Genomic DNA, 27,078 nt, shown 5'->3' on the forward strand with positions numbered 1-27,078 from the left:
ACATATTTGGCTTAAATTTTCAAGTAATAAACTGGTTCTCCCCCTGCCCTCGTTAAAGTGAAATTGGTAAGGGGCTCTAAGATTTTATGTAGTGGTTCTTACTCATTTGGTAAAAGGGTTACTTGGCAATTAGTGACAGCAGACAGTGCCAAACCATCCACTGCTGCATAACCTCTGCAAAAGCAATCTGCGTTTGCCATTTACACACCTAAAACTCTGGCTCTTCTCCTACAAAGCCAAGCAGTGCTGATCTTTACCTCCGTATCTGTAGACCCAGCATGCACACTTGCCTTAACAGAGTCGTCTTGTTTGGGACTACCTCAATTCTAAAATGAAGATCAGGCAAGTAATAGATTCAGGGTTTTTATTAGTTTTCCGTGTGAGCATTACAATTTATAATACATCATATCTAGTTTTACCTCCAGAATGAACCTAATTTAGTACATCATGGTATTAGTAAAAACAAGCCTGATAAGTGGGCTGAAGTTCCGACTAGCATCTTCGTATCCTTCCAACAAGGCAAGCTAGAATGTCAATCACTTTACAGACATGTAGGTAGTGTTTCCCAAGACCAACCCAGCCCCAAATTAAACTAGGAAGCGTATACAATCGAAAGCAGGAAAGAGTCGTCTCGTTTGGTCGTTCCCCTCCCCCCAGCAGAATTTAATTAACAGCTACGGTTCTGGAACCTCAATTAAAAATCCCGGAGGCCGTTGGGATGGAATCGTAGGTGTGCCGGTCGCCCGTGGTCGTCCGTGTCCGTGTCGGTGCCCGGCGGCCCCTCCTTACCGGTAGCCAGGTCCAGGCTGGGTGTAGCCCTGGGCGCCGAAGGGAGGCCGGCTGCGGGCGTAGGGGTTCGGCCCGCTGGGCGGGGGGGTCATGGTGCTGCCGGGCGGGGGGGTGAAGCCCGGCCGCGGCTGGTAGGTGCCCGGCGCCGCCTGGGAGCCGGGGGGGCCGCTGTAGGGAGCAGGCTGGGAGGCCTGGGTGGTGTAGGGCTGCGGGGGGTAGCTGCCCCCCGGGTACTGCGGGGGCTGCTGCGCCGGCAGCTGCTGCGGCTGCCCAGGGAAGGCAGCGGCCGGGGCCGGGGCCGCGGGCTGGCTGTAGGCCGGGAACTGCTGGGCTTGCTGCGAGGGGGTTTGCTGCTGAGGGTAGCCTGCTGGAAAGGGAAAGAGCGAGAGGGGGGTGAGAGAGAGCGGAGAGCCGCGGGCACTTGCAGAAAGACCGTTTGTGGTTTGTTTGTTTGTTTGTTCACAGAGGCAAACACGAAACAACGCACTAAACACAGAAAAGGCAAACCAAGCAGGCACTGTGAGTTCACCTCCCTTTCACGCAAGCGCGCTGCCCAGGTTTCAGTGCGCTACTGTGGCAGCACGGCAACGCTGAAAACAGTTAGTATAAAGCAACTGTCCCGCGACCGACAAGAAATTAAAAACAGACAAATAGTATTTTGCCATCATGTCACATGAAAAATAAAAAGTCTTCACTGGCAAACGAGGCAAAATGCAACCTTTCTCCCAAATAAAAACTCAAAACTAAACTGTCACAAAAATAGTGCCAGGGTTTAATAGTCATACCTTTGGTTAAATCATGGGTGTTTTCAGTTCTTTAGGGTTAAATATGAAAAAGTTGTGCAGGACAGAATACTTTAGTACAAAACTTCCATTTAAACATGTCCCAGACTTGATTTTTCTGTATAAAACCAGGTTCCAAAAGGAATTTCTCTTATTGAAAACTTCAGAATGACACAAAGTCCTTTTATGAAGAAATATCTACTTTATCCATCATGAAACACACCTGCAGCTACTTGCAATGAAACCTCTCCAGTGACTGGAATCCTGTCAGCATTAAACACCAGACACACAAATTATTAAAAGTGCACAGCCCTAAACGGAAAGAGTAAGGATTGAAGAATGCACTGGAGTAAACTCACCTTGAAACTGGGATCAAAATTTACTCATGAGACAAAACCTCTGAAGGGTCCATTTTTACTACCATGAGTAAATAGCCACATTGTTGCCTAGTAGATCTACAAGAGTGGGAATGGATCCTGCTTAAACCCAGGACATGGGTTTGAAAGGAGACCAACACTCATGGGAACAGCAGCAAAACAAACAAAGCCCATGAGTCAAGATCTTCAAAGGCTGCTGTCACTAGGTCCTCAAAGAAAAGACTGTTTCTGAAAGATCAGGTTAATAGCGAAATAAGTTATGAGAAACAGAGGAGCCCCAGATCAGTTGTGGTGGTGTTTCATTCTTACTTAAAGATGGTGTCGATTAGAATGCAGAACTCACATTGCACTACAGCTTTCACAGGAACTTCTCCAGTAAAATAATGGAATAGATGATGGTAGGATATGACTAGAAGGCAGATGGAAACTTCTCCCCCCCACCCTGCCCTCAATTTTTAAGCCTAAAGAAAGTCAGATAGGCCCTTCTACTTCCAACAGACTTGTTACTTCTTCTGAAATTAGACTTCAGGAAGTCTGTCACTGTCTTCTAATTACAAATGCTGGGGTGAGACATCTGCAGAGAACAGGCTACCATTTAGAGACCCAAATCAGCCAGCTCTCGCACAGCGCACAGGAACAAGGGCTGAGGCACCAACCTTCAGTTCCAAGTTTTCTAGGGTTCTTATCCAAGACAAACATGGAATTCCTTCATAAGCTCTGCAAGTGTTCTCCTCTACATCAAAACTGATGCACTCCCACTGTATATACTGCACACCAAAAAAAGGCCATATGGGCTCTATTCTGAGTCACTTAATTGTACGGGAGTCTTCTGTTTAGTTTAAGGAAGATTGTTTAAAACAAGGAATGATAAATGCTTTGTAGCATTTTCTAAAAGTATTAAGCAACTTGCAATTTGTTACGAAATCTGTTCTAACAGGTTCATCCCTCTGCTAAGCTGGATTATGATTCCTAGCATATACTATGCATTATTAGATGCCAGCTGCTTCTGAAGTAACTGAAAGTTTTGAAGTCAAGTTTATTTTGGGTATATGCAAAAGCCAGCTTTTCATATTTGCCTGCACATAAACCACTACTGCAGTAAAATGTTCTTCTGCTAAAAGTCAGCTGGCACCTTTACTTGAGGTATCAGCAAAATCAACAACCAGAAAAGCCTATCACTTGTAAGTTTCTCTGAAGTTACAGTATTTATAATAGTTAAGGATTTCCTAAATGACAACTCTAGTCACCATTCACGCCACTAAATTTTGTACATGGAGATCATTCTAGATGCAAGAAATAGGGGCCATCTTTATATACCAGAGATATTTAAAGGAAGGTAAATTGGGATGTTTTAATCACTTACTTGCTAGAATCCCAAGACTGCAAAAGTTAATCCTGAAGACAGCTCATACTTCAAATGATTCATTTTGCCTACCTTTCTAACAAGGCATTCTGCTGATTAATAATGAAGTCTGCTTTTGGTCACAGTCAAGTAGAATTGAGATACCAGAACTCCAACTACATATTAAAAATATAGACAGCTACAGTGTTCTCCTACTGTAATTTTTGAATTGTGCCAGTTCCCACCAGAACCACAGACACTCGGGCTGCTCAGCACCCTGACCTGCCCCCCAGGTTCAGGAACTGAAGCTCACAGGGTCAGGCACTGAAGGGGAGGTTCTACAGCTAAACCGACGTTTGAGAGCGCTGCTTACCTGGGTACTGCATACCGTACTGCTGCTGAGGCTGAGCCTGCGGCTGCTGAGCAGGGTAACCAGGCTGTTGGTACTGTTGATACATCTGACCTATAGATTAAAAATGTATTTAGTTGAAGCCCAGTACCCTAGCTATATTATAAACACACAGTGGACAACACCCTAACAGTTCAAAATCACAGAACCACCCTCTCACAACATGTAAAAACTTTTTTAAAAAAATCTGAACACAGTGAAGTTTGATGACCGACTGAAATCAATCTGCAGATTTTAGCTTCTGAACCATACTGTTCTAAAGATTAAATGATATTTATCTATCTCCAACAGAATCAACAGTTCTAATTTGGTATGTGAGGCTTACTGTTTCACATTTTCAGAGGAGGCCAGAAGCCATGCACCTTAATTAGTGCTACTCTGGTGGGTAACAGAGCAGGAATTTTTAAACATCTTGATAACTGCTCCAGAACTTACACTGTAAATTAAAGTACTTCAAAAGTTAAACACATCCTCAGATTGTCTGTTTATATTAGGTTTTTAAGACCATTTCTGCATCAAAGTACTGTAAGCAGAGTGGTACATTATTTATTCTGACCACATTTTCCAGATAAGTCATCCATCTCTTAGTATCTGACTTGCTGTAAGCCAAGTTTTCTTAAGAGACCCAGGGGTACACACCCTAAAGCAAAAATAAAACCATACGTTCTTAAGCTTGGATATTCCAATTCAATGCTAATTTTTCCTAAATGCACTGTTTCCAATTTCTTGGCAAGAAGAGGCTGAATATTTGTTTAGACTTAACCTATGTGCCCTGTTTAGGCTTTATGCTTCTGCTGTTTTTCAGTTTAGTAACAGGCACAGTCAAAGAACAAAACCAATTATCTGCCAAAACTAAAGCTTAGCTGAACTGAAGCAGACATGGAAACTTTACTATTATAAAGTGTTACTGTACTATTATTCATTCCGCAAAGATCAGCAGACTCTGTAAATGTACTGTAAACTGTATCTTCTGAACTGCACGAAGACAAAAGCAACTCGGCTCTGCTCCAAGTCCTCACAGACCCCTGTGCACACTGCTTTAAAAGAACTCCTTATTTCTTCTTTTCTCTGTGTTACTTGCAGCTGAAAGCAACGGTATTTTACATTCACACTAAGGTGCTCCAAGTATTTTATAGTGGTGCAGTTGTTCAAAATATGATTTGGTATGCAATTACTGTGGGATGAAGAGAGTGCTAAACACAAGGCTTGAAGAGAATTTAAGCCTGTTAACTTGATAATTAAGAATCAGAAACACAGAATGCATGTTTTCTGTTTCTTAAACTCAGTTGTTAAAGGGAAGTTCTGGCAGAAGGATGCAGAGGCTGCCTGTCTCGAGATAGTTCTCTACAGGCTAACACAGAGACCACACTGGCACCTGCTGGAAAACTCAGGTAAAGGGATAGAAAAGAAACGGCATAGAGTTTTTCCAAAGTGTTTCGAGAAGGCGTGCTGTCTTCACCAGCGCTGAAGCGTTAGTGAGGAGCAGAGAGGTGCTCCAGTGCCGTTCAAGAAAACATTCTTAATTTACAGCCAGGAATGCAGTCAGAGATCCTATGGGTCCTTAAACACACAGACTTTTCCCTCTCACTGGATTTTTACTCTGAAAACAAGATGAGCTACAGCATCAGTGTCTGTTTTTGTACTTAGCAGTGCTTACTGTAGTCAAGGTTCTGCCAGCATCTACCACTGTTCCTGTGCACTGAAACAGCCATTTTAACTTGATTCAGAAAAAAGACCAAATAGGTATATTCATACAACATTCTTTTCCCTAGAAGATCATGAAGTGCTTACATGAATGAACTTCTACATCTATTTCAGCAAAGACTAGAAAAGTGTCCATACTTGGTTCTCATCTGTGTTCAGCAACTGGATTCAGTGGTAGAAAAGCACAGGCATGCCCCAAGAGACAGCACTATACTGAAACATCTTTGTTGTATTAATTTAATTCAAACTAGAGAATGCTTAAAACTTCATCGGGGAGGCAAGCCATTCATTAGTATCTGCACAAAGTGCAGTGAGGTGACTTGGTATTCATAAATAATACAACTGGTAACCAATTATAATCATCATAACATCATTTATTGGCAAATAATGCTATTAAAAATAATCCCTGATATACCAGTATGATTGATGTGTGATCAGCATCACCATTTTACTTAAATCCTCAAAATACTGGGAAGGTGAGGAGGAAGCACAACTTGGGGTGTTTTGGTTTTTTAAGTAAACTAGTATTTTAAAACTAGTTTTAAAATTAGTTTCTAACAAGAACATGCTCTGCACCCGCAGTGCCTTTTGCGTGAGCCAATCCTGTTGAAAACCTAACCATCAAAACATATCCAAAGTTCTGGCTGGGCCATGGCCCTGCACTGGTTCTCATCTTGGCTGCGCAAGGGACAGCGAGACAGGACAGGACAGCACAGGTCCTCAAATTACCACTGGACCGAGGTGCTATCAAACAGCGAAGTATGGAAAGCTACTCCATGTCTCAAAGGAAAGTCTCTGAACACTTTGGATAAAAGCAACTTACTTCATGAAAAAAACTCCAAGGCTGATAATCACACATATATTACCCAGCTTTGGTAAGAGACTGCTATTTACCATATGCGTACAATACACAGCATAAGCGCTCCCACTAGTATTTCTGATGAACAAAGTGCAATAATGACTTCTAAGCTCTTCCTAAGAGCTGATGCATCCTATTTTATCCATAGGGTGAAGAAAATATAATCTATACTTAACATATTTCAGTGGCAATAATAAAAACTGCATAAACTGCAGACCAAAACCTTCATTATTAGTGCTGTTGTACTTTTACGCACAAAAAAAGAAGACTTGGGCAAAGGTGTAGCACAGTTCAGTGGTTTGGTTTTTTTTTTAAAAAAAAACAACCTCCAAAACACTATACTTTCCTTGACCCAAGTTTTGAAAAATCATTACATCTACTCTGATACATAAGCCTAGACAACTTCTTTCCCAAGTAAGGTGAGTTTTGCTGAAACAAGTACTTTTTCCCTTCCCTGGTGTTAGCAGCCATTCAGGATTCCAGCCTAGTGCTGCTAGTGCTTTCAAATGTTTCACTTTTCTGTTTCAGTTCTAGTTTAACATCAACACTTAAAACCTCATACCTTATTGTATTAAAGTAAAAGTAAAGTAAAAACACTAAATTCATAAAATGCAAATTCCATAGCTGAGAGTATATTTTTCAAATATTAAGTTTTCTGGCTGCTGACAGAAGAACCTGAAGCACTTTTCCAAAAGTTACTTCCACACACAAATGCCAAACAATTCTATCTTTAAGCTACAAAGATGCCTCTTGCTCTTTCTTTATATCACTTGACTAATTCTTAGGGAAGCAAGCGGGGGCGGGGAGGAGCGCTAAGCAGCAAAACAAGTGTTTTGTAAGCTCCACTGTAACCAACAGCATTTGTGTCTGCTTAAATATTAAGCCTAACTACAAGTTGCTCAAATACTCTGCTCGCTCAAAATATTACTAATGCCCTTTAGGCAAGACATTCCAAGTGACTGTGGATACTGTGATCACCCTCAATAATGCCTCTCATGTGTCTCAGCAGTACATCACTACAGAAGGCAACAGAGGGTTGTAACTTGTTTCTACACCAACATAGAAACACCTTTATGTTGTACCTCGTACAAAGGTAGAAATACCAAAGCAAGTCACTCCACAAACATTTTCATCCAGAACTATGCAGGTCTGAAGGCTCAGCGCTCTTAGAAAATACCAATAGGAAAATGATGCCCAAATGTAGCAAACCTCTGAATAGGTTTATTTTTACAAGTCAAATAACATGCAAAAGGGCATAGTACAAAGGAATCTGAATACCAGAGTTAAGACCTTAAGGTTGAAAGGAGAGCCAGCTGAGGGTCTCAAGGGTTACACAGGGAACCTGCAGTGCATAAGATGGTTACAAGGTTTAACCCGACTAGCACAGAGCCCTACATAATGAAGCAGCAATGCAATAATGACTCTGTTTTGTTAGGTAGAAATGATGGGTAAACAACATTTTTAATTCATAGTAGTCAAGCCAACAAACTGTTAGTGAGTGAAAGCCTGACACATCACACAGCGTATGATATGAACTAAGATCTTCAGATAGCTTTGAAGTGCAGCATATATAAATCTGCCTTACAGTAAAGTGAGCACGGATGCAAGTGAAAAACAGTACCATGAAAATCCTCCTCGTGTTACATCACCTACCCTTTTAAATAAAGCTACTGCTCCACCTGCTGTTTCTATATTGAACAACACCTGAGGAAAAAAGTTTTTCTGCCCAGTGGCACAGATTGATCTGTAGTTTGGTATTGACTTTGGGTGTGCTAGTTGGAGTCATAGCTACGATCACTCAGACACCATCATTCACGTCTTAAATAGCAGAAAAACATGCTGCTTACCTTCCACCTGACCAGTCTGTGGCTGCGTTCCAGGGTATGGTGGCTGCTGTGCCTGAACACCAGGGGGGTGGGCTGCAGAAGAGGAGGAAGCGATGCTGTCCGGTGTTCCCGATCGCTCTTCTGCAGGGGCACTGGGTGGTCCTAGAGGAGCGAGAACAAAATACGGTATGTGAAATGAAGAGAGTTTGAATAAAAACAGCCTAATACAAGACCATTCCCTTGCAAAGTTTTTAACATTTTTTCCAGTTTTCCATAGATTTACATCTGAGAGTGTCACATCCAAACTAAAACTAAATATATTTGCACATCTAAACTCTCCTTTGAAAATATTTGGGGGGGAATTTTCCACCTGTCTTCTAGGTCACTCTAATTTCATCCTTCCAAGGAACATGACTCATTTGTGGGATAAAACCCCCCATGACAACATGTTCTTTCCACAGCTTCAAGTGTTAACCTTGCACACATACACTGAAGACTTGCTATGTTGGGACAAAACATGCACCTATCTACCTATTCTTTCTCATCTGGAGCAAAGGTGAAAGGCTGCGTGAAGCTGTTCAAATGCACTAGTGTTTCACTGTGGCCCACATGGGCCCAGGCAGCAAAGTGTTTTACCAATAGTTGTATGGCATGTGAACAGAAAAATCACACTCCCAGACAGGATATGGCAGGTTTCAGTCTAAAAGCAATTGTCAGCTTTCATAATTCTGAAAATATTCCAGCTAGCACCCAAAGAAAGCATAGAAACAGAGAGTTCGGATTTTCTCTACATTAGCAAGAAGTTCTGAAATACACATGCGAACAGGTATAATACACTACAATTAAATGCAAAATACTTTGTTAGAAACAAGGGGTCTTAAACCTGGATCTTTCCAGCTCTTAGGTATATGAATGCTACCTATGAGACACTACTTTCAATTACATGCTTAACATGAAGCACAAGTACTAGAATTGCTGCAAATTCACTTTCAAGTTTAAGAACATTACATTTACACACATAAATATGCATCCAACAAGCCCTTAATTGTGTTTTCATGTTACCCTTATTAGGGGGGAAATGAATCAAATCTGCCTAATTCTGGGTTTGCCTATATATGCATAACTGCAGGATTATAGCTTTAGAAATGGGATTTCTTACGTCCTGCTTAAATGGTCCTCTGTGAAGTTCTTTGTACATTCAAAGCATGGTCAAGTCAGTTCACTCTATCAGAATAATTATGGAGACATATAAACATGGAAGTATCACTGATGCTACAGCTACGATCAAAGCATTAACTGACACTGAGGCTTGTACCAAAAGACAAAACAACTCCTTCAAAAATCAGCTCCAATTTGCCGCTAGTTGTACTTCATATTCTGTCACTTCATTGTTCAGAGATAGCCCATTGTAAGTTTTCAAGTACCATCAAACCTTTATCTGATTTGTGAAATAACCATGCTGTGACAATACCCAAAACGTGCCATGGAGGAAAAGATCACTCAGCAGGCCTGATCCAGGTAGCAGTACCCCAATCTGAAGACAACCACTCTGTCTGCAGATACAACTTTGGATCCTGCACAGTCACAATCACGCAGTGCAGCTCTATTCCTATCAGTCCACACTTTTGCCAAGGCAGCCGTACTGTAGAAACAAGCTCCAGTTGCTATTAGTTTTCCCATCTGTATCATTACTTCACACATCATACAAGATTTACTTGCTCTGAAGTTGAGAGTACACAGCAAATCCTGTTAGCTACAGCAGTTCTATTTTCAGATTTCAATGCTACCTTAGGCCTTGCCAGATCCATGCAGAGTCTGCGCAAAATTACTTCTCTATATTCTGCATCACACTCCCCATTACATTCTACATTGCTTTTCTAACTTCAGTTATCCTGTCTTAAGTTGACTGCATTCAGTTTAGTATAATCAGTTTTATATGTTTAGCACTCTACTACTAGGCAGGGCCAACAGTCATGCAGCTCTTCAAGAAGAGTAAAAAAGTTGACACTATTTACTTTTTAAATGAAACAGAGAAAGGGTGGGGTCGTACAAAACATTCTGACTGACCCAAGCAGCAGAAGCACAAGCCAAGAACAGGAACTGCAAGATCAAACCCTAAGGCAGAGCAGTGGATACTGTTTTTCTATCACTGGCAGATACCAATTAAGTTACTTTACACAATAGCTTTAAATAATTCAAATAAAATATTTTAAGCCATTTTCTACTTCAAGCTAAAACACAATGCTAAAACCAACAGCAACATTTCAACATTTTGTGTACAAAAGTTAGCACACGCAGTTAACACCACTTTAACATACCACGTTTTAGGATTCTGAAAAGAAAGAGTGAACACAGAACACAGCTTAATACATACAAAATACAAATACTTTGTCACAAATCAAGATTTGAGTCATTGATTACGAACAGGTTTTGCCTTCCTTTTCGTAAGACTTATTCTTACCTGACACCTGATCATCTGTCAAGCCAAATGCTGACATGACATTCTTGCTGATTTCATCCTGGTTCTTTAGCGGATCAAATGCAGACATGCTTGCTGCTATAACTTGAGTAGATGGCTTAACATTAGAGTCAGCAGCAGCAGGCTTTTCTTCCCTACCATCTACAGCATCTACAGAACAAAATGCCCAGTTATTAATTCTTGAGAACTGAAACACCATCATACATACATATCGTACTACAGCAACTTTAAAACTGCATAGCTGTGGGGTTAAGTGTTTTAACTGTTGAAATGCTTATGTTAGGATAACAGTGATGTATCTGAAACTGTGATTAATCACAAAGCTTAGGTTTCATTCATTGCACAATTACTTAAAGATACACTGACACTGTGGAGTATCAGTATCACGTATCACTTTGTCTTAGATTCAAAGGTACAAGGCTCCTGCTTCAAACAAATTGTTCTGGTATGACTTGCCCACAGAGAATTCAAAATGAAGAAAACTTACAAGATAGGTTCCAGTTTATTATAGTGTTTTATCAACTGAAGTTTTTGGTTTGTTCTATCCCCTTCTCCCCAAATTCTTCCTAAGCTGACAGGTGAAGTTCATCCCTTTGCAATTATGTAAGTAACACTGCATCACTCAGAAACCCCTTACCTAGTAGAGTGCTACATTTTCTCTTAAAGGAGGAAGTGCAGATAGGGTTTAGACCAGCTAGTTTTGTTTACACACTAAGATCATCATCCTAACCTCCTTCCAAATAGTTTATAACCAGAATCCACGCTATGCCACTGAAATTAGTAATCGCTAATATTGTAGGAACAGGGGCTGGGATTTTTTAGACAACAAAACCAATAAAACCTCAAAGCATAAAATACAAAAGTAACGTTTCCTAAAAGAAAGGCTGGAGTTCTTGGTTCACCTCTTTAATCAGAACACTGTATTCCATGACTTTGTGTCATTATTTTCTGTGTCCAGCTTATCCAAAATCTGTAGTTAGGCACACAGAGGTATAGTTTTTACAGTACAACAGCCCTAAGCTAAGAGGTCAATGCCTTAGAACTGGGAGAGTAAGACTTCCTTCCCCATTTTCCCCTCCTCCCATAATCCTTTCCCACCCCTACCTGCACCCTTGTGCTGCTTACCCTGAGACAGCTCTGATGCTGGTCTGAGCTCAAAATATGTGGATTCAATTTCCTAACCTGGCAAAAAAAGTGGATATAGTTTTTGCTGAATTCACTTTTTACTGTTTTAGTGAATCAAACTCGCTTAGCAACATGACAAGATAAGCACCAGAGCTAGCCCAAAGTAAGCAGCGGGAGTGTTCGGCTGGGAGCAAGAACTCTTCAGCAACAACAAACTATTAATTCAGCTCAAAGCCCTCTCAAAATGTTGTTGTGACTCACAAGTGTTAGTTACAGCATTTTCATACATTGCAACAAAACCTCAGACTTCGAAGTTTTATTCCTAAATTAACTTGGTGCTTTACTCCAGATCATTTAAACAAAAATTTTGCCTCTGAAATAACTGAAGCATTAAGAATTAAGTTCTGAAACATCAAGCAACAATTAAGAATGATCAAAACCAGTAGTCAAGCCTCCATTTTTCACTTTGTTAAACAGCACACAACTCTGCAAATCAAACCGAACAATTCATTGCCAGGCTGCCTACCACTTTCAGGCAGATTACTGGAAAGCTCTGGTTCAGCTGGTGGTTCTAAACAGTCCAGTAAACGATTGACTTTATTGCGAAGTTCTATCAGCTCTCGACGCAGGTATTTCACCTGATTAGATTCTAGAGGTCTTGGTTGTCCATTCACTGCAAAACAGCAATTAGAGGAATTTAGGACTGTAGTAACATTTTGACATCCAGTTTAAAACTTCAAAGGAAAAAAAAAAATCCCAACTTTTACTTACTTGTAGCATCATCATCCTCTGTGGAGTTCAAAGTGACAAAGCTTAGTCAACACAGATTGAACTCATTCTAGAGCTTACTGTTCCTTTAATATAATCTCAGTTCAGCATAATCCACAGTACCAGAACTGCAGAGTAAAGTCTCCAGTAAATTTCTGCATTGTTTACTCATTTCTATGAATATACCCTGAACAATACAAATACCATACTTGGTTGTGGAAAGCTGTCCCTTTAGAAAGTGCCTTTAGAACTAATGCAGCATACACAACACTGCTGCAATTCATGAATAAGGGTAGTGTCCAAGTTATAGGCTGCTTGCTATTGCTCGGAACTGTGCTAATTTACCAATAGTAGCTTGAAAATAAAGAACTATTTTATACAAAAGCCAAAGGATAAATGTTAAAATCTATTCAACTTTAAGCAATTAATGTTAAGTTTTTAGCAGTGTACCAATAACACTGCAAGATAATCATCACCTTAAACTTCTCACGCACCTGTGAAGAAAACCCCACAAATGCTAAAGAGTGGAAGATAACATGGAAAATAAAATGAAGAAAAAACCATTGACCACATATATATGTATGCCAAATACTTTAAGCAATCTTATAAAAAGAAATAGTTTCAGTTTCTGTAAGTTCAGATGTCACATGAAACATCAAGAGAGAAAACAGATATCATGTATTAATCCAGTATTTTTAACTTACTGATTTCATTCTTCTGAGGTGACAAACTGAAAGGTTTTTGTACCTTCCAGTGAAGCCCACTGCCTGAATTTTAATAAACTTTATTGAAGAAAAAGACAAACAATCTTCTATACTTACCAAACAACGTCAGCTTAAGTATCCTACTGCATTGAATTGCAAAGGAAAGATCGGAGCTATCAAAAATTGTTATAAGATCGCCATCTGAAAAGAACATGAAAAAGTTACATTAAAAGCAAAGCCCGTTAACCACTGAACTTCACACTAGAGCAGAACATTAGTTACTTCATTACTCAAAAATAACTTCCCCTATTTGATTCTGAAGTTACTAGGAAAAAAGTTTATTATTTTAGCGCGAGAGTCAGTGTGCAGGGAAATTATGCACAGAAGGCAAGAAAGAAACATGACTGGCTCCAAAAGGGAGTCTTCTGACATTAGCCCCTTGAAAGTTCCATATAGCTCATCATTCTTTTATGCTTACATACAGGATGAAACATTAGAGCTAAGAGTTCACAAAGCCCAACACCAGAAAGAATGATGCTGCTGGTTAATGTTATATGCCTATTTCAAGAGGGTCCAAAACGATGATGTTCATGAGAGTCAAGACAGGTGGCACAAGCCAGTCCCAATTCATTTTTAAAAAAACAAAACACGCGTGTTAACAAGGGAAAACTTTAAGTGATTAGAACACTTTCTCAGGTTATACTCAGAACACTGAGGTGCAAGACTGATTTTCAACAAGGGAATGAGAATAAAGTTCCTGTGTAAAAGTGAATAGTAAAAATATCTATCAGCCTTAACACACAAATAGGAATGAAGACATCAAAGTAGTCAGAAGAAAACTCTCTCAAACCAGGAATTTGACATGAAGTGTCAACTCTTAGCCATTTATTTTTGTGTGTCAGATTTCAGAGGAACTCCCATCCCGATGCATCCTAATGAATTTGCACATTGCTACCAGTCACACAAACTATGTTAGAACTGTATGGGATCCTTTATTCTTAAGATACAAAGGGCTATGCATAAATCACTGAACACGTTTAATCCTATTAATACCCAAAAGAGATACCAAGTTCCCATTAACTCTGGTCTCTCACAACTTTTAACCCGAGTCAAGACAATCCACATTAACATCTTTGCTTACTCAGCAAGATCACAGATAAAACAAGACTGTTCTCTTTGGCAGGAGAGATTTTCTGCTGTCTTAACATATTCAACAGATTATTAACAGATTAAATGAATGTAAATTAGGCAGTGCAAAGGGAAGAGTGGGAACACGTTATCAGAAAAACGTGTGTACTCGCAGAGGGAAAGAGAAGGGATAGCTGGACCACTTCCTTCCAGAACAGCTTGATGACTGGGAACTGAGATGAGACACTATCTAGTGAAGCTTCACCTTCAGAAGCAACAGCATTAGACAAATGACACACAGGTTGGAACAAAGGCAACTCCAGGCTGCCAATGTTCCTCCCTAAAGCAGCTACAAGGAGGGTCTGTGGACAGACACAGAAACATGTTTTTAATTACCAGATTACTGCCTAAAAATTCTGAGCTATTCCTTATGCATTGGTGACAAAGTTCCAGCTGTAGAAAAGTTATGGTTAGAATTTTCAATTAAATGAATGCTTCAGTATGAACAGTCATAAAACACATGATGGAAAGTTGAAAAAACCCCACAAAATTTGAAGAACTACATGCTCTAATTTTGTCATACCTGACTACAAGTAACACCTCTGCAATGGAAGGCTTTCTTAGTACAGTACCATTAATAACACGTAACAATGCCTGTCAGTCTTCAAATAAGTCGCTTTCTAACAAAATAAACAAGAAATCTTACAAATACTAACAAACTGATGACATATAAATTAATTTTCAAGTTTTCAGGAAAGAAATATTGTTGTCTCCAAAGTCTTTTTTTGCATCCGATATCGCATTTGCACTTTCACAATCTCAAAAAACATTGGTTGATACAGTATCAGTCACGGATTCACTAAGCAGAGACTGGAAAGTCTCCAAGAATGGAGGCTCCAAAACCCCACTAGACAACCTGCTCCAGTGACACACTGCCCTCCTGCCCAAAACTCAGGCTCAACCTCTCAAACTGCAGTTTATGACTGCTGCCATCTGGTACTACTGAGAAGAGTTTAGATTCAATGGTCTTGGCAACTCCCGCTCAGTTAGCTGGAGGCTGCTGTTAGCTCTGCCCTCAGCCTCCTCTTCAGCACGCCGAACAAGCCCAGCTCCTTAAACGCTCCCTGTAGGCCACCTATCCTAGGCCCCCCCTGTCCTCACAGCATCCTGCTGGACCCCCTCCAGCTTCTCCAAGTCTTTTTAGCCTGGGGTACAGGCAGCAAAACTGACCACAGACTTCCTGGTGGGGACTCCCCAGTGCCAGGAAGGGGAGGGTAATAGAGTCCCTGTTTGCCATTATGATCCATAACAAGACTTACACAATCAGACCTCAACAAGTAACTATATGAAAGTTAGTCCTTTCTCTTTGGCAGTAAAGTGAGGGTGGGGGTGGGGGGCTGTCGTGGTTTAACCCCAGCCAGCAACTAAGCACCACACAGCCACTCACTCACTTTCCCCCCCGCAGTGGGATGGGCGAGAAAATCAGGAAAAGTAGTAAAACTCGTGGGTTGAGAGAAGAACGGTTTAATGGAATAGAAAAGAAGAAACTAATAATGATAACACTACTAAAATGACAACAGTAATAATAAAAGGATTGGGATATACAAATGATGCACAGTGCAATTGTTCACCACCTGTCAATCAACACCCAGTTAGTACTCGAGCGGTGATCCCCCCATCCCCACTCCCCCCAGTTTATATACTAGATGTGACGTCACATGGTATGGAATACCCTGTTGGCCACTTTGGGTCAGCTGTCCTGGCTGTCTCCCGTCCCAACTTCTTGTGTCCCTCCAGCTTTCTTGCTGGTTGGGCATCAGAAGCTGAAAAATCCTTGACTTAGTATAAACACTACTTAGCAACAACTGAAAACATCAGTGTGTTATCAACATTCTTCTTATACCTAATCAAAAACATAGCACTGTACCACCTACTAGGAAGACAATTAACTGTATCCCAGCTTAAACCAGGACAGGGGGCTGGGGGGAGTGTTACCTCCAACTCAAACACTTCCTCCAGCTTTTCAGTATCCTTTCCTAAATGCTGATATCAAAATCCACCCGTGTTTTGACACAAAGCCCTTCTATTCCATATTCTCCTGGTAACACAAAAAATGATAATTACTTCTCTTGCCAATGCACAACATTGGCAGACCATCTGATGATGCTTTTCGGTCGCACCAGTCAATACTCAGATTCACTGCCTGAACAAGGGTGCGTGTTCTAAAAAGTTTATCCTGCAAAGCCAAATGAAAATGTATATTAATACACATGGTTTACATGGATTAATGTCACCCAAAAGAATCCATACCATTCCATCTTATTCTCCCTCACCTATTTTAACATTTAGGTTGAAGTCATTAAGAATAATGATTAAAGTTTCTATTTTAAATTGCTAGCAGAAAATAAGGCTGAAAAGCACCAAGTACACAATCTTGTTAGATGCATAAAGTCAGTTCTATGATTTCTATTGACAGCCATCAAGCTATTAGCCAAGTAGAGCATATGCTAGGATTTAAGGTATATGTATATGTCAAGCCATGCAGAAGTCTGACAATTTAAGTATATGAGATTTATCAAACAAACTTTTCATTTTAAGGAATGTCAATGAAGCTTAATTCCTGTTATTGTGATATAGATAGGAATATACAATGTTAATTATTTTCTGTTGAGAAGTAAAACAGACTTTCCTTAATTTTCTCTGTTAACCTTGTTATTTCAAGAACTTACCTTTCTCGTTTTTACCAGGGACATATTTTTCAGTCTCTACAATTTCCCCTGTACCCTAAATATTCCCTGCTATGCCAATTATAATTTTTTTTTTTAATCTTTAGTATAAGCTAATGACTCCCTTAACTTACCAATGGACTGGAAAGTATTTTTGCATTAATTCTGCTTCATCATGATACATCCCAATGTTTATGACATTAGAAATCAGAAAAAATTAGAAATCTTTAAGACATTAGAAATCTGCCTCAGTATCCTTGGCCCTGCCAGCTATGCTTCCTCATCCACTAGCTTCATCTACCCTTATGTTTATTTTCTTTTTTTAATTCCATTTGTAAAATAATAAAATAAACCAGCACCAAAAACGTAATTTTCCTTCACTTTGGTAAATTTACCAAAGGTAGAGACATTACTGACTAGCACACCACCTTGATTACATGCAGTATGAGTTAATAACTCATCACTGGCTCTGACACAAAGACATCAACTTCTACTACAAGGTAATGAAGAACAAGAACATAAAGGCCAATCTCACATTCTGCACTTTAGTTTTAAATTTGAGCCTAAAAGTAAAGTTTCTATTATTGGCTCCATAGGGGCTTTACCATATGTAACTCAATGATATGGTGTGCTTAAGATGCAATTCTACCCTTTGATTCATATAAATTCACTGCTGCAAGTCCTCACTGGTTTGTTTGGTGGTTCTTTTTGCAGACATTGATTGGGTTTTACTAATATTCAAGAACCTCAATCAGGACATGAAAATCATTTCACACCTAGTAGAGCACTTTCCTTAGTTCAAAAGTTTGAAAGATGCCCAGCTTGAATATAAAACCTAACTCCACAAGGCAGTAATTAAACTGAAACATCCTTTCCCTGGTAATTAATAAAAACATCACATAACCTAAATATAACTTAGGAATAAGCTTCTGACTATCTTAGTCCACAAACCCAGAGACAGAAGGATTGGGATTTAAAGTTTCCTAGCCCCTCCAATTAAGCATACAAGTTTAAACAAACCAAAACGTGTCAGATTCAAGGATCGTGACAGTTTGATGAAGATACGAAGCCACAGTATTCTGCAGAAATTTTAAGTAGAAAATCCCATATCCAGTCTTGAAGATCACTAGCTTCACATGTTACAGCAACAAGAAACAAAGCCAGGAAGGGCAGATGAAGCATTCTTCTGAACACTCAAATAGTGTGCACATGAATTCTGAAAAGACCCAGACTGACGTTGTAGAAGTAGTGGAAATCCTTCAAACAATTTAAGATACCTCCTCAAAACAGATGAAGACAAGTGTTCCTCCAGGTCTGGAGGGATAAATAACAAAACTGAAATAGCTAGAATGTATATATTCCAAAGCTTCTAATGACTAAAATGGATTTAAAGAAGAATCTTAGCTTAGTTGAAACAAAGTCAAGAATACCATGGTCCTCATATGACAGTCAAACTGAAGCCTAGTTCTGTTAACTTTTTCCTTAATTGCTTGCAACGTCCTCTGATATTAACATTTAAATGTTCTTAGTAGTGATGATCAGCTAGGATAACATATACTGAAATTTCACGTCACAATGGAGAAGTAGTACATTCTGAGACAAAGAAACCTAAAATTAAGAGTAGGAGGTCTCTATGCTGTGAAAGACAACCAAAGAATGAAACCATAATTACAGTCTCCATCATCAACCATTATCCTCTTCAAAAAAAGACAGAGATAGAAGCATACACAAAACCAGAGAACTATACTTAAAGAACAGGTAAGAATACAAAAAAAGGGGACTAGAAGCCGTAACCTAACAAAAAAGCATCCATCAATTTCCTTTCACCTTTCTCATTCCAGAAAGAAAAAAGAATTTGATTATGTCGTAAGAGGAAAAACAAAACCACCACAAATCCACTGAGCTCTTTCCCACTAGAGATCGAGACCCAAAATAATAGCCCTTCATTGCATATCAGTTTTGATGAGCAGTGTCTCTCAAAAGCTTCAAGAACCTGAAAAAAACGTCTCAGGGTCATGCAAAGTGAAATTTTATTGCCTAGATGTATGAACAAAAGTTACTTGAATTTTAGGTACCACAGACAGTGCTAAAGTTTCCTAGTGCTATTAAGAAAAATGAACCTGAATGCTTCAGTAACGTAGGTCTTTTACTATACACCAGCGTAATTATCACAGAGTCTTTGATCTAAGAGACTTTGGATTTTACCACTTCATTCTGAGTTTCATTTTATGAATAGCACTCCTCTGTCTCAAATTAAGTAACTTATCCATGCCCCATGCTGACACTCAAAGAGGAAAAACGTTCTGAACCACAAGTCTTTTTCTACCCATCTCAAATAAGGCCCTTTTCATTCTGTGGAAGCCATTCTTTCTTAAGGTTGCATTTGTTTAACACTAATGATGGAGATTTTCTTTGAAACAACCAATGTCCAACAGATTCAAACCATCACACAGAGGAAAGACTACTTTCAATAAATATTTCAGGTTAAATTCAAAGTTTCTTCTAATCTTTACTGATAGAGGAAAACAATCAAGAATTACTACTACATACATCAAGTTTTCAAAGTCTTGAAAGAGCTTGCATTAAGTCACACATGTTTATTCACTCCTCACCTTCAAACCCAGTTTATCACTGAAAACACAAAAAAATGGTTAAATGAGCAGACAGAAGAGAAACCTGCCATAGCATCAGCTTCCTGCAACAGCAAACAATGAACTTTCAGATAGCTGATATTTTAGAAAAACTGGAGGAAATACTGGGTTAAGACAGCATAACCACAAGAGACACAGCTTCTATTGTCCTATTCAAAGGATTTCACAAGAAATTACTTGTGTTTGCCAATGAATTTGGACAATTTTGAAGAGGTGAGTTTCAGAGCTGTCCATACATAAAACATACCAGAGCAAGAGTAGAAATTAAACCTTACCTTCATCTTTATATTTTATTGTGACTTCATCATTGCTCAGAAGTTTTCCTCTAAAAACTCTCTGCATCATTAGCACCAATTCATCATAGGTGATATCTTCATTATGAATAGGAATTCTCCTAATATCTTCCCCAAGCTGAGCTTTGATGATCAGCTTCCCACTTAAGTCCAGCTGCCCATTCATGGTGGATTCCTTATCAACTGCAGACCTGTTAACAACAAACATTAAAAACATTTTAGAAAACTAAACTATTAGTTATTTAAATGTATCTCATGACAGTTCTGAAGCTTTCCATCTTTGGAAAGCATTACTGTTAGGAAGCTCTCCAACCTCTCTCAGACACATTCTACAATGCACTAATTTCTCAAACAATAAAGTACATCATATATTAACTGAGCTCACGGGCAAAGAACAACTCTGCAAGATCCGCCATTTCAAATTAACAGTTATCACAGTTCCCAGTGCTCGGAATTTAAAAGTAAAGATTTTTTTGAAGTCAGACAGCTTTTAAATACGTGTGACATTTAGGAATTTCAAACTTGGGTGGTTTTTTTCGGTAAGATACCAGCTGTAAACTGCCACGGAATAAAGCTATAAAGATACTGATATTCCCTAGGATTTGCTTTTGAGATACATGTATACATCTCTCCCTGGGAAAGTGAAATTGCAGCAAAAGCTGTCAGCCTTATAACATTATATTGGCTACATTATCCCCTCATTGGATTATCCTTACATCCCCCATAATTATGATAACCAGCAAAGGGCTTTTGTTTTTTAATTTAAGAAGACTGCCAGAACAAAAATTATTTCAAAGATTATAGGTGGTAACGTAGCTTTACTAAGGGGATCCAGCTGAATCATGCATTATTTCATGAACAAATAAATGAAGAGCTAAACATTAGTTTTATCATATGCATGATCAGAACACAGTGAGGGTTCCTTTTTTGAAATTCTGACAGAGATGTTTTAACCAAGATTTTAGATTTTTAAAAGCTGCTCAATAGACCACACATTAGCTACTCATTAGGCTCAGAGCCATAAATTTGTTATGCAGTGTACATGGTCAGAACAGTCGGTTACTTTCAATGCTTTAAGAGAGATGGACAACCACTCCAACTTAAAAGAAAGTACAACAAAGCCATCTTGTGCCCAAGCAGCACACAGCGTATACTTCAGAGTTATATCTTTAACACTTTATATAAGACAATTTAAAAATTATCACTTTGTATGAGGCATCTCTCTTGTTCAAAAACACAAAGGCTTTATGTTTAAAAGAAAAACAGAAACTACAGAGAAGTTACTGAGCAGAGGAACGAAAAAAACCAAAATCTACATAGCTAGTCAAATGTCCCCTTCTTTCTTCACTGTTTTGGACAGGACCAAAACAATGGATCTGCAATGAGGAGCAATTAAAGAAGCAGTTATCTTAACATCTGAAGTACAAATACTGGAGATCTTAAAAGTCAGCAACGCTACACATCAAAACTGACATTTCCAAAGTCACACGCAGGCAAGCATGCTGTTCGTTCTCTTGTGCAAAAAGAATTCTTGGTAGAGATAGGCAAGTACTTCTCCCTTACCTTTAAGGATGTTACAACACAGTGCTTTATGAGAAAACTGAATTTTGCTTTGGTCAGTCTATTTTTAAAGTACTGCATTGAAAAATTACTTCTCTCCTACCAAAGAAACAAGATGCTCAGCTAAAGCCTTTAATACATCATACTTTGATGTACCTATATATATTTAACTTTACTGTTTTGATGGCAATGTTTTGCATTAAAAAGATGTAGTACGATGCTATCTCTAGATTGCAATTCAATTTCTGGGTTTTTTGGTAATTAACTTAATATAAAACAAACATTTCATGCAAATCCCTTTGTTTAGCCCAATGATATCCAAAAAAAGAGACAGCAACTATTGAACAAAACTCATTCTCCTAAACAGACGCAACAGGAGGTAGGTGGATACAGTCTAACTGCAGAGAAAAGGGACCTGCAATTAACACAGCCAGGTTGCTGCTGCGACAATATGATGAAACAGTGAAGTTTATAATATTGTTAATGCTCGCTAATGCATTATTCATGTTTAGCAGCATAGGAGTCTTGACTGCAGGCACATCAACTCTGCCTCATTAACATTTTAAGTTGGTGGTAAAAGCATAGGGGTTTGCAGAAGTTGTTTGTTGGTTTGTTTTTATTTAAAACATTAAAAAAAAATAAAATGGCATCCACCCACAGGTTTTCTTTCACCTCCTTTCCAAAAACATACATTTATCATTACCTTGTCTGTCTTACTGATGCTAGATTATTGGACAGATTTCCCACCTCACTTCAGGACAGAGTTAGGATAAGTCGCCATGCACTATCAGTGCCAGAAAACAGGAAGCTGCATTAGAAAAAAACCCCAAGAAATATTTATTTACAGTCACACTTCCTTAGATTTATACACTTCACATCAATCTTTCACTTTAGAACATCTTAATGAATACACCCAACTAAAAAAGTCACTGTTTTATCCATAACCTAACAATCAGATTTACACTTTTTGAGTATTGTAGAGTTTGAAGTTCAACAAAAACAGATCTTGAACAAGAGTTTTAATTTCATAATAGAAGCAGTTTATTTTTTCTAAATTTTGTACCTGCAGGTAGGAATTCCTAACAGTAATGTGCTCCTTTCCAGGACAGTGATCTTCCCCAACAGTCTCAAGATATTAATTTGTATGGCCTCCATCTTAAAACCCCAGGTTAAGTTAAACAAAATAAACTTTGATGGATTTAGCAGTACAGAAACCTATAAGTCCATTTCTTAGCTTAATGCTGAAGCCTCTGTGGCATTAAGTAGCATGTCTTCGAGGACAGACTGCACAGCATTAGGACAGACTACCAAGAGGAAAGGAGTAGTAATGCCACTTTCCCACAGGAAAAGCCACCAAACTGGGCAAGAAGGAAATGCAGTCAGAAACATACAACTTAAAAGTATGATCTGCCCTCAACGTAGCTTATGATTATGCTTTTTCTGCTGGAAAGCCTATGTGATAGGCTGTGTGAAGTTTATGCAGTCCACCTGTTTATTACACAAATGCTTAATGCCCAGAGCTACAAGACAATGATTTAGTATACAGACCAGTCCAATGGAGAACATAGCTGTGTTCCCCTCTCCCACCTGATAGGTGTACCCTACTCAGCACTCCTTGTCTCTCTCTCGCACACATGCTTAATCACAAACACCCATGATGTGATTTTTAGATGATTTGCTGCTAACCAGAGAGAAAAAGTAGGCTCCTTTCATTCACATGAAATTGGGCTTCCCAGCTCTCCTCTTTCAACTCAACTGGAAGTAAACTGGAATGGACAAGCATGAGACATACAGGATGGAAGTGAAGAACAAGCAAACCCCAGAGAACAGACAAAGCCCCTCTGGTTCTCATAGGCTGGCAGCTAGGGGAGCCCCTCACCCTGGGTGTGACACATTCACCTTTAAAAAGGGCTGTACTCGCTCCTGACAGGTAGAGGGTAAGACTGTTGTGACATACTAAGCAGGTGAACAGGAAGATACTACTTTTCTGACTCCTCACTCACATTTTATGAAATGAGTAATGCATGAAGATGGTGCCCCCTTCACCCCAATCTTGCTACAGCTCCACAATGGGCAAATATGGGATACAGATAATGCATCTAAGAGTAGTTTTAACTTAGAGAGTTCATTTAGCTACCATCACCTGTTGTTTAAACATTGGAGCTGGGCACTGGTTCTACTTCTTTACTGTTACAATGTAAGCTGCTTAGAAACTGACAATAGTAAGAATCGAACCTCATCTGTAATTCCTAAAGATACACATTTTGGTGGACACACCTGAGCTCCTGTGGCCTTGAATGCATCATTTGTATCTTTGTGCAAGGAAACCAGCTACTGTAATGTACTTACAGAACCGTAATGTCTTATTTACCAACACTACTCACAGAAATCGGCTCTGTGTCTATCAACGATTACAAAAAGGTAACAGGAAAGCATTTAAATGCACCTTTTTTTGTCCAACTGTTCTTCATTCTGCTTGAAAGTGTCCAGTTTTTAAGAGACCAATTCTAAACACAGCAACTACTTGCAACTGTTACAGAAAACCATGTGAAATGTTCTAATTATTGAATTACACAGCACTCAAGCTTTTCTTCCCTGTGACATAGCTGAATGGATGACTCCCTTGAGAGAGTTTTTCAGACATCCAGAACGCACACTAATGAGCATTTTAACAGAACCAATCACAGCATCTACCTTCTTGTTAGAAAAAAAACAACCAAACAAAAAACCATTAACGTCCTCCTGTTTAAGAAAGACTATTTTTTTGTAAGAATCACACTGACATCTTTCTAACCTTTCTAGTGTACCACATGCATTTTGGAGGTAGAGATTTTTTCCTTCCCTCTTGGCTCACTTTCTATTCACATCATGCACCGATCTGAACGGTGCATGTGGACAGGGACTGTCCAATCTAAGTCAGCCCCTTCAGGATCCCTTCTAAAGCAATGATGCCATAACCACGTTGGATTTCACTACCCTTTTTGCACTGCACCAGAGAAAAACAGCCTTGCCTAAGCGAGGGATGATCATGCATTCCCGCTTCACTTTTTCCTCTGTCAGAACAGGGACAAGGAACAACAGGGTGAAGCATACAGAAACAGGGCCGAGCAGCACCGCCCCCCAAACCCCACTCGACGGAGGTACGAGTTTTCCCAAGACAGCTGGGGGGTGGAGTGGGGGGCAGAGAGGAGAAGAGCTCTCTTCGGTTTTCTCCAGTTCCGATAAGGGCAGGCCCAAGCCAACGCGGAGCAGAAATCACGGCCATTCCCTGCCGGGAAACGAGGAGTTTGCGGTTCCTCTGGCTCCCGAGGGGAAGGCGGCTTAGTGAGCAAGGGAACACCCCCCTTGGGGATGGAGGGAGGGAGGGAGGGAGGGAGAGGAGGCCTCCGCTAGCCCTCACCCCCGGTTCCCCAGGCGCAGAGGCCGGGGGGCGGCTTCAGCCTCCCTCAGGCGCGGCCGGGGGGACACAAGGGGTCTCCCAGCCTCTCCGCCAGGGGCCGCGTCGCCCCTGGACCCGCGGGAGGAATGAGGGGGGGGGGGGGCTCACCCCCAGCACGCAACCACCCCTCCCGCCGCCTTCACACACGCGGCAACGGCTCCCCCCGGGAACAGCGCGGGGAGGGGGAGGCCAGCGGCCCCGCTCTCTTACTCTAGGTTCTCCGCGGTCCCGCCGGTGGAGGCCCCCCGCCCCGTCCGAGCCCGGGCACGGCCGCCGCCGCCCGTACGTGGCAGGGGAGAGAAGGGGCTGGAGCGACGGCTGCAACTGCCGGGCCTGCGCGAGCCCGCCCGCATGCGCACTCCAGCGGCTCCGGCGGGCCGGCGCCGCAGCGCGCATGCTCCACCCAGGGCCCCGCCTCCCCTCTCCCGCCCCGCGTCGAACGCGTTGGCGCTGTGGCGGCGCGACCCGGCCCCGCCCCCCGCGCGTGTCACCTCACGCCTTTCTGCCGTGAGCCTGGGCTTTAGCCGGTATTTACCCACTCGGCAGACCTGGGGGCAAAAACCTTTCGGACTCTTTTGTCCCGGGACACAAAAGCCGGTCACCTGGCTGACGCGTACCCCTGAGGTAAGAGCAAGGCCCCTGCTCCCGGCCGTGGGGTTGGGGCGGAGCGCTGTCACAGAGCCGCTCGTTTCCAAACGCAGGCTGTGACCCTCGTGGGCGGGCGGTGCTGGGATGAAAAACCGGCCGCGAAGTTCCTCCGTGCTTGTCAGGCGCCGCCACCCTGACGCAGAGAGCCTGTTCTTCCTCCGACAGTCGTCGCCCTGTGATGGCACCGTCCTTGCAGGCGCTCGCTGCCGTCCTCCCGCCTTGCGTTGGAAGCTTGTCCGCCTAAGAGAGAAAAACACGAACCTGAAGCTGATTTCCTGAGTTTTCTCTGTTAAAGATGCAGGAATGGACTCCTAAGGGTGCTTCTCAGGGAGCTGCTGGAACCGGCCCTTCTGCCGCTCTAGGATATCTGAGATTTCTACTGCCTTTCTTCGTTCATAAGCGAAGCTACGCACGCTAGTACATATGACAGAAGTACCTACGCAGAGCTTGCTAAAGCACAACTGTAGTTAGTTATTTCCTGGAGTTAGAGATGCCTCTGAAAAGACGCCTTTTTCTTTAGTGTCTTGAAAAGCAAGGCTTCCAAATGGCCATTTCTGCTGGGACAAGAAAAAAGTCACAGGAGTTTGATTTTTGTAGTATTTGTCTTTGCTTAGAGCTTTGTCCCTGCTTAGAGGAGTGTAATAAGTCCAGCTAGCAATAACCAGGTGTTATTCACACTGCAATGGTGGTGAAAAAAGCTGAATATGATACATGTTTTTAATTCAATATTTCCAGGAGGAGGAGGGGTGTGGTTCAGGAGGCTTCTTTGAAAAGTGTTAGAAAATACTAAGAAAGAATTCAGGCATTTTCAATGAAAAAAAAAAAATCTCTGCTTTCAAAAATGTAGGAAAGAGATCTGGAAAATAGGACCTTTCAATCCATTACGTTCTTTGCCGCTCATATTTCATACCTTTGTACTGATGATTCAGTCCTCCTCCAATCCATTTCTTTATCAAAGCAGTGTTTCCAAAGTGTTAGCAAGAAGAAACTTCATGATCCTTAAAGCCCACTTATCACAAAGAAAACCAAAGTTCACTACCTTATTAAGATCAATATATTCCACGTGTAGATAAGAGCTGAACTATTGTTCCTTGTATTCCTACATACAACTGTTTATTGTATGTGACAATTAAGCATATAACCTGAAAAAGATCATTTTTATTTGCTGCATTTTTGAAATTAGGATTCCCTGGATGAAAAAAAAAAGCCATAAAATGTATAATTTTATGGGGGGGTTTATGCTGAAAATGTTTTATGTTAGGTGAGACATGCTCAGTGTTGGCTATAACAGCATTTGATTAACATCTGAAATACTGAGATACAGGATGTTTAATTTAATTAGTAAAAAGTCAACACTTTTCCAATTCCATACTTCAAGTTCTTCTTGGGTTTTTTGCTTGGGTTTTGGTATAATATGGAGGCGATATATTTATTAGTTTTTTAAAAGAGCTGTGTTCAAAATTAAATGG

At 40.6% G+C, this 27,078-nt stretch overlaps 1 protein-coding gene across 3 annotated transcripts; it reads right to left on the reverse strand.

Annotated features, from left to right (window-relative positions):
• Positions 1-350: 350 nt before the first annotated feature.
• Positions 351-25,317, reverse strand: TFG (trafficking from ER to golgi regulator). Of its 3 annotated transcripts, XM_075034229.1 has the most exons (9): positions 25,172-25,301; positions 22,226-22,330; positions 19,945-20,153; positions 13,282-13,365; positions 12,219-12,365; positions 10,550-10,717; positions 8,110-8,250; positions 3,664-3,753; positions 351-1,156 (listed from the first exon to the last, which is right to left on the reverse strand). In XM_075034229.1, the coding sequence occupies exons 3-9, from the start codon at positions 20,126-20,128 to the stop codon at positions 786-788; spliced, it is 1,185 nt and encodes a 394-aa protein (XP_074890330.1). In that variant the 5' UTR covers positions 20,129-20,153; positions 22,226-22,330; positions 25,172-25,301; the 3' UTR covers positions 351-785. The 3 variants fall into 3 exon arrangements, with proteins under 3 accessions (XP_074890330.1, XP_074890329.1, XP_074890328.1); XM_075034228.1 differs by lacking the exon at positions 22,226-22,330 and having other exon boundaries at positions 351-1,153; positions 25,172-25,317; XM_075034227.1 differs by lacking the exon at positions 22,226-22,330 and having other exon boundaries at positions 25,172-25,317.
• Between the last annotated feature and the right edge of the window lie 1,761 nt (positions 25,318-27,078).

This window comes from Buteo buteo, chromosome 8 (assembly GCF_964188355.1).
Source record: "Buteo buteo chromosome 8, bButBut1.hap1.1, whole genome shotgun sequence".
NCBI classification, from domain to species: Eukaryota; Metazoa; Chordata; class Aves; order Accipitriformes; family Accipitridae; genus Buteo; species Buteo buteo.